This window comes from Mobula birostris, chromosome 1 (genome assembly GCF_030028105.1).
Source record: "Mobula birostris isolate sMobBir1 chromosome 1, sMobBir1.hap1, whole genome shotgun sequence".
NCBI classification, from domain to species: domain Eukaryota; kingdom Metazoa; phylum Chordata; class Chondrichthyes; order Myliobatiformes; family Myliobatidae; genus Mobula; species Mobula birostris.
Genome location: NC_092370.1, coordinates 150,793,107 through 150,806,339, shown reverse-complemented (window position 1 = coordinate 150,806,339; position 13,233 = coordinate 150,793,107). Strand labels below are relative to the sequence as shown.

General features: G+C 42.4%; 1 protein-coding gene across 4 annotated transcripts in view; it reads left to right on the top strand.

Annotated features, from left to right (window-relative positions):
- Positions 1-13,233, top strand: part of cdan1 (codanin 1) — a 176,309-nt gene that overhangs the window by 26,286 nt on the left and 136,790 nt on the right. For all 4 annotated transcript variants that reach the window (XM_072263937.1, XM_072263928.1, XM_072263957.1 and 1 more), the window contains one exon: positions 10,847-10,922. In XM_072263937.1, the coding sequence (XP_072120038.1) occupies positions 10,847-10,922 (76 nt within the window). The remainder of the gene's footprint in view (positions 1-10,846; positions 10,923-13,233) is intronic.

The following is a 13,233-nucleotide window of genomic DNA, read 5'->3' as shown; positions in this document are numbered from 1 at the left end:
CTAGGAGCTCGAACACTGCTGTTTCTCCGTCTGGTGATACAACTTTCGCCATGGTTTTGGTATAGCTGGACTCTATTGTTCTCAGTAGATGGTCTGGCACTCCGTAAGCTTTCAGGATCTTCAGCATTTTACCTCGGTGAATGGAGTCAAAAGCTTTGTGGAAATCGATGTAAGTAAGCACGGCTGGTAGGTTGTTCTTCTTGACTTTCTCGATGATTCTATGGAGAGCAAGTATTTGCATTACTGTTGTGCGCTTCTGCCAAAAACCATTCTGATTGAATCCTAGCTTAGGGTCAATGGCAGTGTGAATCCTGTTCAAGATCATCCGATTGTATAGCTTTGCTAAGATGCAGGTCAAGCTGATACCGCGGTAGTTATCTGTCTTTGTGAGGGATCCAGACTTGGGGACTTGGATAATGTTTGAGAGTTCTGGTTTCTTGCCTTTCATCAATGCCGTATTACATATGTCCAGCAAGATGTCGTCCAGGTCGCAGTTCTTCAGGACGTCTGGCAGTATCCCATCTGGTCCAGCGCTCCTGCCCTGTTTGAGTGCATATTTGACCTTCTTCAGTTCCTCAATGGTGAATGGGCCGTCATCGATGTCGACTTGGGTTAGTATCGTGGGTATGTCCTCCTCTTCTTCCTCTTCTGACAAAACTGGAAACAGAATGCAATAAAGTTGGACTTCACCTAAACGCTGAAAAGACAGAGTACATGGCGTTTAACTGCGACGAAGGTACTCTCAAGACCATAGAGAGTGATACCATTAAGAAAGTCTTTGACTACAAGTACCTCGGGTCAAGAATGATGAGTTCGGAGAAGGACATAAAGGTACGGAAGGCGCTGGCATGGAAGGCTATGAATGACATGAAGGAAATCTGGAAGTCAAACCTGACCAGAGGGCTTAAAAAGAGGATTTTCAGAGCAGTCATAGAGTCCATTCTCACGTACGGGTGCGAGACGTGGGCACTTACCAAGACGATGCTCAAGTCTCTAGATGGTTGCTATACACGAATGCTCCGGATGGCTCTTGATGTGAGTTGGCAACAGCACATGATGAACGTTGAGCTCTATAACAACCTACCAATGCTCTCCACTAAAATCGAGGCGAGAAGACTGCAACTAGCGGGGCACTGTCTACGCCACCCCGAGCTACCTGCCAGCCTAGTCATCATATGGGAGCCCAAGCACGGGAGGATGAACCCTGGGCGCCCTCCCAAGACTATGGTCAACACGCTCCTAGAAGACAGCGGCGCGGCTAATGTAGATGAACTGAACACACTGATGAGGGAGAGGGAGAAGTGGAGAGTCTGTCATCGTGCCCAACGCCGGCCCCCTAGGCCTGAGTCGACGTAGTAGTAGTAGTAGTAGTGACCTTATGGCTTTTTTTTACATAGAAACATAGAAAACCTAAAGCACAATACAGGCCCTTCGGCCCACAAAGCTGTGCCGAACATGTCCTTACCTTGGAAATTACCTAGGGTTACCCACAGCCCTCTATTTTTCTGAGCACCATGTACCTGTCTAGAAGTCTCTAAAAAAGACCCTATCGTATCCATCTCCACTACTGTTACTGGCAGCCCATTCAATGCACTCACCACCCTCTGCGTAAAAAAAAAAAACGACTAACCCCTGACATCTCCTCTGCACTTACTTCCAAGCCACATGATCAGTGCCTCTCATCATCTTATACACCTCTATCAGGTCACCTCTCAATCCTCCGTCGCTCCAAAGGGAAAAGGCCAAGTTCACTCAACCTATTGTCGTAAGTCATGCTCTCCAATCCAGGCAACATCCTTGTAAATCTCCTCTGCACCCCTTTCTGTGGTTTCTACATTCTTCCTATAGTGAGGTGACCAGAACTGAGCACAGTGCTCCAAGTGGGGTCTGACTAGGGTCCTATATAGCTGCAACATTACCTCTTGGCTCCTGAAGTCAATCCCATGATTGATGAAGGCCAATGCACAGTATGCTTTCTTAACCACAGAGTCAACCTACGCAGCAGATTTGAGTGTCTTATGGACTCGGACCCCAAGATCCCCTCTGATCCTCCATACTGCCAAGAGTCTTATCATTTAATACTATATTCTATCATCATATTTGACCTACCAAAGTGAACCACCTCACAGTTATCTGGGTTGAACTCTATCTGCCACTTCTCAGCCCAGTTTTGCATCCAATCAGTGTCCTGCTATAACCTCTGACAGCCCTCCACGCTATCCATAACGCCTCCAACCTTTGTGTCACCAGCAAATTTACTAACCCATCCCTCCACTTTCTCATCCAGGTTATTTATAAAAATCACAAAGAGTAGGGGTCCCAGAACAGATCCCTGAGGCACACCACTGGTGACCAACCTCCATGCAGAATATGACCCGTCCACAACCACTTTTTGCGTTCTATGGGCAAGCCAATTCTGGATCCACTAAGCAATATCCCCTTGGATCCCATGCCTCCTTACTTTCTCAGTAAGCCTTGCATGGGGTACTTTGTCAAATGCTTTTCTGAAATCCATATACACTACATCTACCGCTCTACCTTCATCAACGTGTTTAGTCACATCCTCAAAAAATTCAATCAGGCTCGTAAGGCACAACCTGCCTTTCAGAAAGCCATGCTGACTATTCCTAATCTTATTATGCCTCTCCAAATGTTCATAAATCCTGCCCCTCAACTTATCAACCACTGAAGTAAGAATCACTGGTCTATAATTTCCTGGGCTATCTCTACTCCCTGTCTTGAATAATGGAACAACATTTGCAACTCTCCAATCCTCTGGAATCGCTCCCGTTCCCATTGATGATGTAAAGATCATCGCCAGAGGCTTCACAATCTCCTCCCTCGCCTTCCACAGTAGCCTGAGGTACATCATGTCCGGTCCCGGTGACTTATCAAGATCCATCTTGATGCTTTCCAAAAGCTCCAGCACATCCTCTTTCTTAATATCTACATGCTTAAGCTTTTCAGTCTGCTCTAAGTCATCCCTACAATCGCCAAGAACCTTTTCTGTAGTGAATACTGAAGCAAAGTACTCATTAAGTACCTCTGCTATCTCCTGCTGTTCCATACACACTTTTCCACTGTCACACTTGATTGATCCTATTCTCTGACGTCTTATCCTCTTGCTCTTCACATACTTGTAGAATGCCTTGGGATTTTCCTTAATTCTGTCTGCCAAGGCCTTCTCATGGCCCCTTCTGGCTCTCCTAATTTCTTTCTTAAACTCCTTCCTGCTAGCCTTATAATCGTCCAGATCTCTGTCATTACCTAGTGTTTTGAACCTTTCGTAAGCTCTTCTTATTGACTAGATTTACAACAGCCTTTGTACACCACGGTTCCTGTACCCTACCATTCTTTCCCTGTTCATTGGAATGTACCTCTGCAAAACTCTACGCAAATTACCCCTGAACATTTGCCACATTTCTTGTGTATATTTCCCTGAGAACATCTGTTCCCAATTTATGCTTCCAAGTTCTTGCCTGATAGCCTCATATTTCCCCCTGAAACATCTAAAGCCTAGCACTCGAAGTAACCATTCTTGCCCCGAGCCATCCAAGTCTCTGTAATGGACACAACATCATAGCCCCAAGTACTGATCCACGCTCTAAGCTCATCCGCTTTGTTCATAATGCTCATTGCATTAAAATAGACACGTCTCAAACCATTGGTCTGAGCACGTCCTTTCTCTATCACCTCCCTCTCGTACTCCCTCCAAGCTTTCTCTATTTGTGAGCCAAATGTTGGTTTTTAGTTTCCTTCTGTTGGTTTTTAAAAGCTTCCTAATCCACAAATTTCCCACTAATGTGTGCTATACTGTATGACCTCTCTTTTATTTTTATTCTGTATGTGACTTCACTTGCCAGCCACGGTTGCCTCATCCTCCCTATTGAATACTTCAACTTTGGGATTTATTTATTCTGCACCTTCTGAATTGTCCACAGAAACTCCAGTCATTGCTGCTCTGTCATCACTCTTGATAGAGTCCTTCTTCCAATTAACTTTGGCTAGTTCCCCTCTCATGCCAGTGTAATTCTCTATACTCCACTGTAATACTGATATACCTGACTTTGTCTTCTCCCTCTCAACTGCAGAGTGATTTATATTATGTTCACTGTCTCCTAAGGGTTCCTTTACCTTAGGATCCCTAATTAAGTCTGCTTCATTGCACAACACCCAATCCAGCATTGCTTTTCTCTTTGTGGCTGAACAACAAGCTGCTCTAAAAAGCCATGTCATGGGTAATCTATAAATTCCCTTTCTTGGGATCTAGCACCACCTTAGTAGGTCAGGCTGCATCTGCAGAGAGAGAAACAATTAACATTTCAGGGCGAAGAGTCTTTGTCAGAACTAGGAAATAAGAAAAAGCAATCTAATTTCACATTGCAGGGATGGTGCGGCATGGATGGTTAGACAATCTGAAAGCATGAGGCAAAGTTGCCCCAGTGATAAGTTGGTAGATTAAGTCAACTGGTTGACAGATTATTGAAAACACCAAGAGAAAATATAAAAAGGAGTGTAAGGTGTGAAATGTAGACTAGAGCTGCAGGAACTGCTCTGCAGATCAGGCACCTTCAGTGGAAAGAGTAAGAAGTGAGTTATTACAGGGATGGGTACACTACAGTAGAACTCAACAGTTCTGATACAAAGATTTTAACCCTATGAACCCCAACAGCTATTTTAGCTATACACATACACATACTCTGCTTCTTGTATGGGCACCGTTCTTCCAGCCTCTTTGCTTCTTTGCTTCTGTTGTATTTGCTTCCAGGAATTTCCATACGAGTGCTCTGTGACAGTTATAGTTGACAGAGACCTTGAATATATTTCATTTATTTCTTATACTTATGCCCTCATGCTGTCTCCTTGAAAGAGAAAAGATCCCTCTTCCACCCTACAAACCTCTACTTTAGTGAATCATTCTTAACAATTTATTTCCCCTTCATTGAGACTTCACCAGCTGTCACATCTTTCCTTCCTCTCCTTTTTGGCATTCTGAAAGGTCTGTGTGACTATGTTAAGATCTTCAATCTCCACTAATCATTCCTCTACTGACTGCACTACGCCAAGCAACCTATAGAAGTGCAACGCCTATACTTTCACTTTGTCCCTTCTCACTATCCAGGAACCAAATCAAATCGTTCAGATTCACTTGCATTTACAACTTCCTGCACTACATTTAGTGTTTGCATTGTTGTTTCCTCTATGTTGGAGAAACAAAATATAGATTGGATGAGTGCTTTCGGAGGACATGTGCTCAGTGCACAGGTTCACCTGTGACCTTCCAGTCTGCTGTCACATTAATACTCAATCCGATTCGTGTTCTGTTTATGGCCTCTTGTTTGATTCCAGTGAGACCCAATATATAAACCACACTCTATCTTCTATTTCTGCACATAGGAGTTTTCCAGTTTGAGTTCAACAATTTGAGATAACTGACTTTCTACATTCAGTGGCCACTTTATTAGGTGCACCTGTACACTTCTTGTTAATGCAAATATCTAATCAGCCTATTCTGTGGTAGCAACTCAATACATAAAAGCATGCAGACTTGGTCAAGAGGTTCAGTTGTTGTTCAGACCGAACATCAGAATGAGAAAGAAATGTGATCTAAGTGACTTTGACTGTGGGATGATTATTGATGCCAGACAGGGTGTTTTGAGTATCTCAAAAAATGCTGGTCTTTTGGGATTTTTTGCATACATTCTCTAGAGTTTAGAAAGTGGTGCAAAAAACAAAAAGCATCCAGTGAGTGGCCGTCTGTGGGCAAAAATGTCTTGTTAATGAGAGGGTTCAGAGGAGAATGACCAGACTGGTTCAAGCTTACAGGAAGGCGATAATAACTCAAATAACCAAGTGTGTGCAGAAGAGCACCTCTGATTGCACATGTCAAACCTTGAAATGATGGGCTACTGCAGGAGAAGACCACTGACATACATTCATTGGCTACTTTAATAGGTTCAGGATGTCCTGTTTTTTTTTCAGACTGGCCAGTACTGCTATAGCATATTGTTGGAGCTCTATTTGTTTTCTGATTCTTTAAGATTTCTTCCGGGAATTAGAAATGATGAGCAGTCTTAATTCCAACGTAGTTTATTTTACTGTAAAAACAAACATGAATATTAAGCAAACTAAATAAAAAGCTGAGAAATGATGTTTAGAATGCGAAGACAAGAAAATAAAAGCAAAGAAAAGATGGTGTGTCTGAAAAATCCATCACTTTTCAAGATAAAATAAAAAATTCCTTAGAAAGGATTAAACTAGTTTATAGGCTACATAATTAAAGCAATCACATCACGTTGGGTAGTGTGTTAATACTTAGCCGATGAAAAATGAGAAAGGTGATAAACTTAGGCTATGTCCACACTAGACCGGATAATTTTGAAAACGCCGGTTTCACGTAGAAACGACAGGTGTCCGCACTAGGCGTTTTTAAAAATACCTCTGTTCTCATTAAAACGGATGTTTGGGTGAATCCCCTCCTACTGGGCATGTGCAGGAAACACAGAAAACAAGTGAAGAGGAAACGGTATACTTGGTGCGCGTTTGTCCAGTTACAGACTAGAAAAACTTAAAAGGAAATTGCCAAATGAAAGACTTGGTGGCGTTTGTTCAGTTACAGACTAGAACAACTTAAAAGGAAGTTGCCAAATGAAAGACTTGGTGCGTGTTTGTCCAGTTACAGACTAGAAAAACTTAAAAGGAAATTGCCAAACGAAAGACTTGGTGTGCGTTTGTCCAGAAACATTTCCTACAGCTATAGTCTCTTCACCAATGAAAGGGACAACAGCTACAACTAAATGCAATAAGGCTTGTTACTGGGCAAAAGTGAAATTTGTTGTTACCTCATTTGTTTGCCTTTACTTTTGCCATGTCTTTGTATATTACTTTGCTGTATTTAACGTGCAATAAAATGAGTTACTGGGCAAAAGTGACAATTGCATCTATTGAATGTTTGCACAAGCAATACATTAATGAAGCATCTTGTTAAGTGTATAAAACACGTCTGCATCAGTGTTATCTTGTATTTCCATACAATGTTACATTTGGCTGTTATACATCTATTGTCAGATATTGTTGTGGTGTTGGAGGTTGCGTTCAAGAAAACAATGAAATGCCGCGCTGCCGCCACCATTTGTTCTGGCACATTATGACAGTGGTTTTTTAAATAGCCAGTTACCCTGTACACACTACGCCGGATATTAGGCATTTTCAGATGTATTCACTCTGGAGAGCGTTTCTGAAAATCTCAGTTTTTGGGGGAGGAAAACGCCCTTTCAGTGTGGACAGAGGGTCAAAACGAAGAGAAAAAGCTTTGGTTACGGATTTATCCGGTCTAGTGTGGACGTAACCTTAGTTTAGCTGTTATACTGCTTTCTGCCAGTGAGTGGGGATGAACCATTACATACTGTGAAAAATAGATGCGTTTGTTAAAACCACAAATCTTATAAAATGACACAGGCCAGGCAGCATCTATAGGAAGAAGTACAGTTGACATTTCAGGCTGGAACTGTTTGTCAGGACTAACTGAAAGAAGAGATAGTAAGAGATTTGAAAGTGGGAGGGGGAGATCTGAAATGATAGGAGAAGACAGGAGGGGGAGGGATGGAGCCAAGAACTGGACAGGTGATTGGCAAAAGGGATACGAGGCTGGAGAAGGGAGAGGATCATGGGACGGGAGGCCTAGGGAGAAAGAAAGGGGGAGGGGAGCACCAGAGAAAGATGGAGAGCAGGCAAGGAGTGATTGTGAGAGGGACAGAGAGAAAAGGAAAAAAAGGGGAAAATAAATAAGGGATGGGGTAAGAAGGGGAGGAGGGGCATTAACGGAAGTTAGAGAAATCAGTATTCATGCCATCAGGTTGGAGGCTACCCAGACGGAATATAAGGTGTTGTTCCTCCAACCTGAGTGTGGCTTCATCTTGACAGTAGAGGAGGCCATGGATTGACATATCAGAATGGAATGGACCTCATTAGTTTCCAATAATATCAATCAATAATACTGTTAATTTGTACTCCTCTGATACTGCCTGTTTTGCTATATATTTCCTTTGTTTTTAGAAATGGGAAAAACGTTGAATTCCAATCATAAGTGTGTTTCTCTGATTAAATATTTGGAAATTAATCTCTAACTCTAACTGGTGCAAAAATCTAGATTAACTATTACAGGGAAGATTCTAGCATGGATAAAGCAGTCAACACACATCAAGGTTGCTGGTGAACACAGCAGGCCAGGCAGCTCTTCCTAGAGATGCTGCCTGGCCTGCTGCGTTCACCAGCAACTTTGATGTGTGTTGCTTGAATTTCCAGCATCTGCAGAATTCCTGTTGTTTGCATGGATAAAGCAGTGGCTGATTGGCAGGAGGCAGAGAGTGGGAATGAAGGGAGCTTTTTCTGGTTGGCTGCCTAGTGGTGTTGCATAGGGTCTGTTTTGGGACCGATTCTTTTTACATTATATGTCAGTGATTTGGATGATGGAATTAGTAGCTTTGTTGCAAAGTTTGCAGGCACTATGAAGATAGGTCGAGGGGCAGGTAGTTTGAGGAAATAGGCTACAGAAGGTCTTAGACAAATTAGGAGAATAGGCAAAGAAATTTCTGGTGGAATATATGTCAGTAAGTGTATGATCATGCACTTTAGAAGAAGAAATGAAAGGGTTGACTATTTTCTAAATGGAGAGAAAGTACAAAAAACTGAGACTCAAGGGACTTGGGAGTCCTTGTGCAGGATTTCCTAAAGGTTAATTTGCAGGTTGAGTCTGTGGTGAGGAAGGCAAATGTGATGTTGGCATTTATTTTAAGAGGACTAGAATATAGAAGCAAGGATGTAATGTTGAGACTTTATAAAGCACTGGTGAGGCCTCACTTGGAGTACTGTGAGCAGCTTTAGGCCCCTTATCTTAGAAAGGATGTGCTGAAACTGGAGAGGATTCAAAGGAGGTTCATGAAAATGATTCCAGGATTGAATGGCCTGTCATATGAAGAGTGTTTGATGGCTGTGGGTCTGTAGTGACTAAGATTCAGAAGATTGAGGGTGACCTCATTGAAACTTATCGAATGGTGAAAGGTATTGGTGGAGTGGATGTGGTGAGGATGTTTCCTAAGATAGGGAGAGTCTAAGACCAGAGGGACAGCTCTCAGAATAGAGGGGCATCCTTTTAGAATGGAGATGAGGAAGAATTTCTTTTGCCAGAGAGTAGTGAATCTGTGGAATTCTTTACCACAGGCAGCTGTGGAGGCTAGGTTTTTTATGTATACTTAAGGCAGAGTTTGAATGATTCTTGACTGGTCAGGGCATGAAGGGATACTGGAAGAAGGCAGGAGATTGGGACTGAGAGGAAAATTGGATCAGCCATGCTGAAATGGTGGAACAGACCTGATGTGCCAAATGGCCTAACTTGCTCCTATATCTTATTTTAAAAACTTGTTTTGTGACAGCTGTACAGTGCCAGACACGAAAATCACTATAATTTAAAAAATAGTCCAAAATACAAATAACCCGGTAGAGTTCATGGACTGTACAGTAATGCGAAGAGGGCCTTTAATGATGTCTACCACCTTCTTGACGCACCACCTTTTGAGAGGAAAATTTGATTAGCCATGATTGAAAGTCAGAGCAGGCTCGATGGGCCAAATGGCCTTGTTGTGCTCCTCTATCTTATAGTTTTATGGTATATTTTAGATGAGTCTCAAACAGAAGCCTAAACTGTCATTATCACAGAGTACCATCTATAGATGAAAGGAACTGCCTTTAGTTCCTGCCTTTGATCAAAGGGCCTTTTGGGATTCAAGATTCATTTATTATCAAAGAATGTATAAATTACACAATCTTGAGATTTGTTTGCTCACAGGTAGCCACAAAGCAAGAAACGCAAAAGAACTCAATTTAAAGAAAAGAATAAAAAATAAAAATAAAAGACCAACATTCAATGCGCAAGCGGAAAAAAATACAAGTCATGCAAACAATTGAAGTGAGCAACAGCCTTCCAAGCGTAAAATGAGTCCTCAGATCCGAAACCCGGAGTAGACCCAAAGCTTCGCTTTTCTGTTCATCATATTATCAGGCACGAAGCACAACAGCAGTGGCAGCATGGAAATGACCATCGTGGAGAACGAGTGAAATCAGCTCTGGTCCTGACCAACACTTTGTCTTTTCAGTCGATCTGGGCCAGTGTTTTAGATTGATTCAACGATGGAACAGTGAAAGGCTCTGGCACCCTGGAGAGAATAGAGAACATCGCGAAGAGTGACCAAAATCTGCTCTCGCATTTGATCTGGGCCAGCAATTACATTGTCTAAACAGCACATTGTACCTTGCACTAGGACTCAGGCACCGCTGCTGCGAAAGGCCCCGGGCCTAGACCACACTGCCCAGTGACTCACTGTGGACCCAGATTTTGTCACCCAGCCCAAAGCCACCCTCAAGCTCATCAAATCACTTGGTGCCCAGAGTGATCCAACCTCGCACCCAGGCCAGTTGTATGAGCATCAAAATGAAATCTCCTCTGCTCAGGCCCTGACATCCTACACTGAGCAATCTAACCTCACTCCTGGCTCAGTCGTATAGGCATCAGAACTCCATCTGCATCAATTCATCCCCCGAACTCACCTAGCCATCACTCGTTCCTTCACTGTTTGCGGTGATAATCTAACACAATTTCCCTCGGAGAAGGTATTTGTAATGATATTCTAAGTCTGATTTCTTCAATTGTTGACTACCAGGAAGCTGTCACACATGTTCAGCAGCACCATTTTAACCAGGATGTCTTGTTTGTGAATGACAAACCTTATGTAGTTTTTTCTCCCCTTTATCTCTTATTGATCGAATGCCTACATTTTATCCTATTTTTCAGATGTGGAAATGCAGTATTTCAGAAGTGTGCATAATTGCATTTATTTTGCTGTCAGAGTTCTGGAGAAACAAGTCACGTGAGTTACTTATGTGTTTTCCATTGAACTGCTGGCTACATCTTTCATGATCAGCTTATTTTAAATTTTGCTCTGGAAAAGAATAGGACTGACTGCAGAAAATTTGGACTGACCTAAATTGGCATCATGGTCAGCATGGATGAGCTGTACTGAGAGGGTCTGTTTTTATGCTGTATTATTTGATGCTTTATAGAACAAGGAGGCCATTTGGCCCATTGTATATATGATAAACACAAAAGAGCCACTTAGGTAATCAAACTCCCCATGTTTCTGTCCATGACCTTTAGGTCAAAAAACATCAAATTATTATCAAGGAACTTAGAATTTATTTAAGTGAAACGTAAAGTGTTAATTAATGTGGTGAGAGGAAGTTTGCAAATGCTGTATGGATGTAGTCATGGAATTGTGGAGCATAGAAACAGGCCTTTTGGCCCACCACATCTCTGCCGACAATTATTCCATATCCCTTTGTTTCCAGCTCAGTTAAGAACCTGTCCAGATGCCTCTTAAATATTGTTGCTCTGTCTGCCTCCACCATTTTCTCTGGAGCTTGTTCCAGGTGCCATCTCACTAGTGTAAAATATTTACCCCTCAAATCTGCTTCCTCTCACCTTAAACCTAGACACCCCTACTCTGGCTATCCGAATATGTATACCTCCGATCTCTGTCTTGTGACTTCTCAGTCTCCTTTGCTTTAGGTAAAATAGTCCCAGCCTATCTAATCTCTCTTAATAACTCAAGCCTCAAATCCAGGCAATGTCTGTGTGAACCTTTCATCCATCTTCTCTAGTTTATTCGTATCTTTTGTATTGTTGTGAACAGAACTGAACACAGCACTCAAAGTGCGGCTTAACGAATGTGTTGTCCAGTGTAATGTGATGTCCCAACTCCTATACTCAAGACCAGTCTGAAGGCAAACGTGCTATAGACCTTCTTCATCACCCTCTCTACTTGTACTGCCATTTTCAGGGAGCTATCTATTTGTACCCCAAGGACACTCTGTTCAGCAACAATTCCTAGGGCTCTGTTAATCACTGTGTTTGTCCCTGCCTGGTTTAACTTCCCAGAATGCATCACTTCACATATGTCTGAGTTAAATTCCATTTGTTTCTTCCCTCTAGATCCGGTGGGAACCTTAGATAATCATCTTCATTGCCCACTACGTTACTTAAAGTGGTTTCATCGACAGCCTTACTCATCAAATGATCTACATTCTCATTCAAGTTGTTAATTAAATGTCAAACAACAAAGGACCCAGCACCAATTTGTGTAGCACACCATTGATCACAGGTCTCCACTTTTGAGGAAAAACACTCCTTTACTCCCTGTTGACTCCAAGGCAGTTTGAATCCAGTTAACTAGCTATCCCTGGATCCCATGCGCTTATCCTTCTGGACCAACCTTCCATACAGGACCTGTCAAAGGTCTATTGTCTACTGTCCTACTCTCATGAGTTCTCTTGGCACATCTTCAAAAAAAACAATCAAATTCATGAGATGTGGCTTTCCAGGCAGAATCTGATCTGCCTTTAATGTTCATACTTTGCAAAAAAATTCAGTATCTCAAATCTCCCACCTGTAATTTTCCCACCCTTGATTATCTTTGCTGTTCTCTTAAAAAAGGGTACAACATTGCCAAACATAGAATATAGACATCTACAGCACTTTACAGGCCTTTTGGCCGACAGTGTTGTGCTGACCACGTAACCTACTCTAGAAACTGCTGAGAATTTCCCTACTGCATAGTCCTCTATTTTGCTGAGCTCCACATACCTATCTAAGAGTCTCTTACAAGACCCTATTGTATCGGCCTTTACCACCGTCACTGGCAGTGCATTCCACACACCCACCACTCTCAGTGTGAAAAACTTACCTCTGACAACCCCCTTGTATTACTTCCAAGCACCTTAAAACTATGTCCCCTCATGTTAGCCATTTCAGCCCTGGGAAAAAGCCTCTGGCTATCCAGTTGATCAATGCCTCTCATCATCTGAAACACCCCTATCAGGTTACCTCTCATTCTCCGTTGTTCCAAGGAGAAAAGGCCGAGTTCATTCAACCTATTCTCATTAGGGATACTCTCCAATCCAGGCAACGACCTTGTAAATCATCAAGTCTTCTGGTGCCTCACTTGTGGTTAATGAAGTTACAAAAGTCTCTATTGGGCCTCCAGCAATCCCCTACTTGCTTCTCATAACATCCTAAGGAAAATGTGGTCATGCCCCTCGAATTTATCTATCTTTATGCATTTCATGACTTATAACACCCTCATCCTTCGTAATATCAATAAGTTCCAGGATATCACAGTTCCC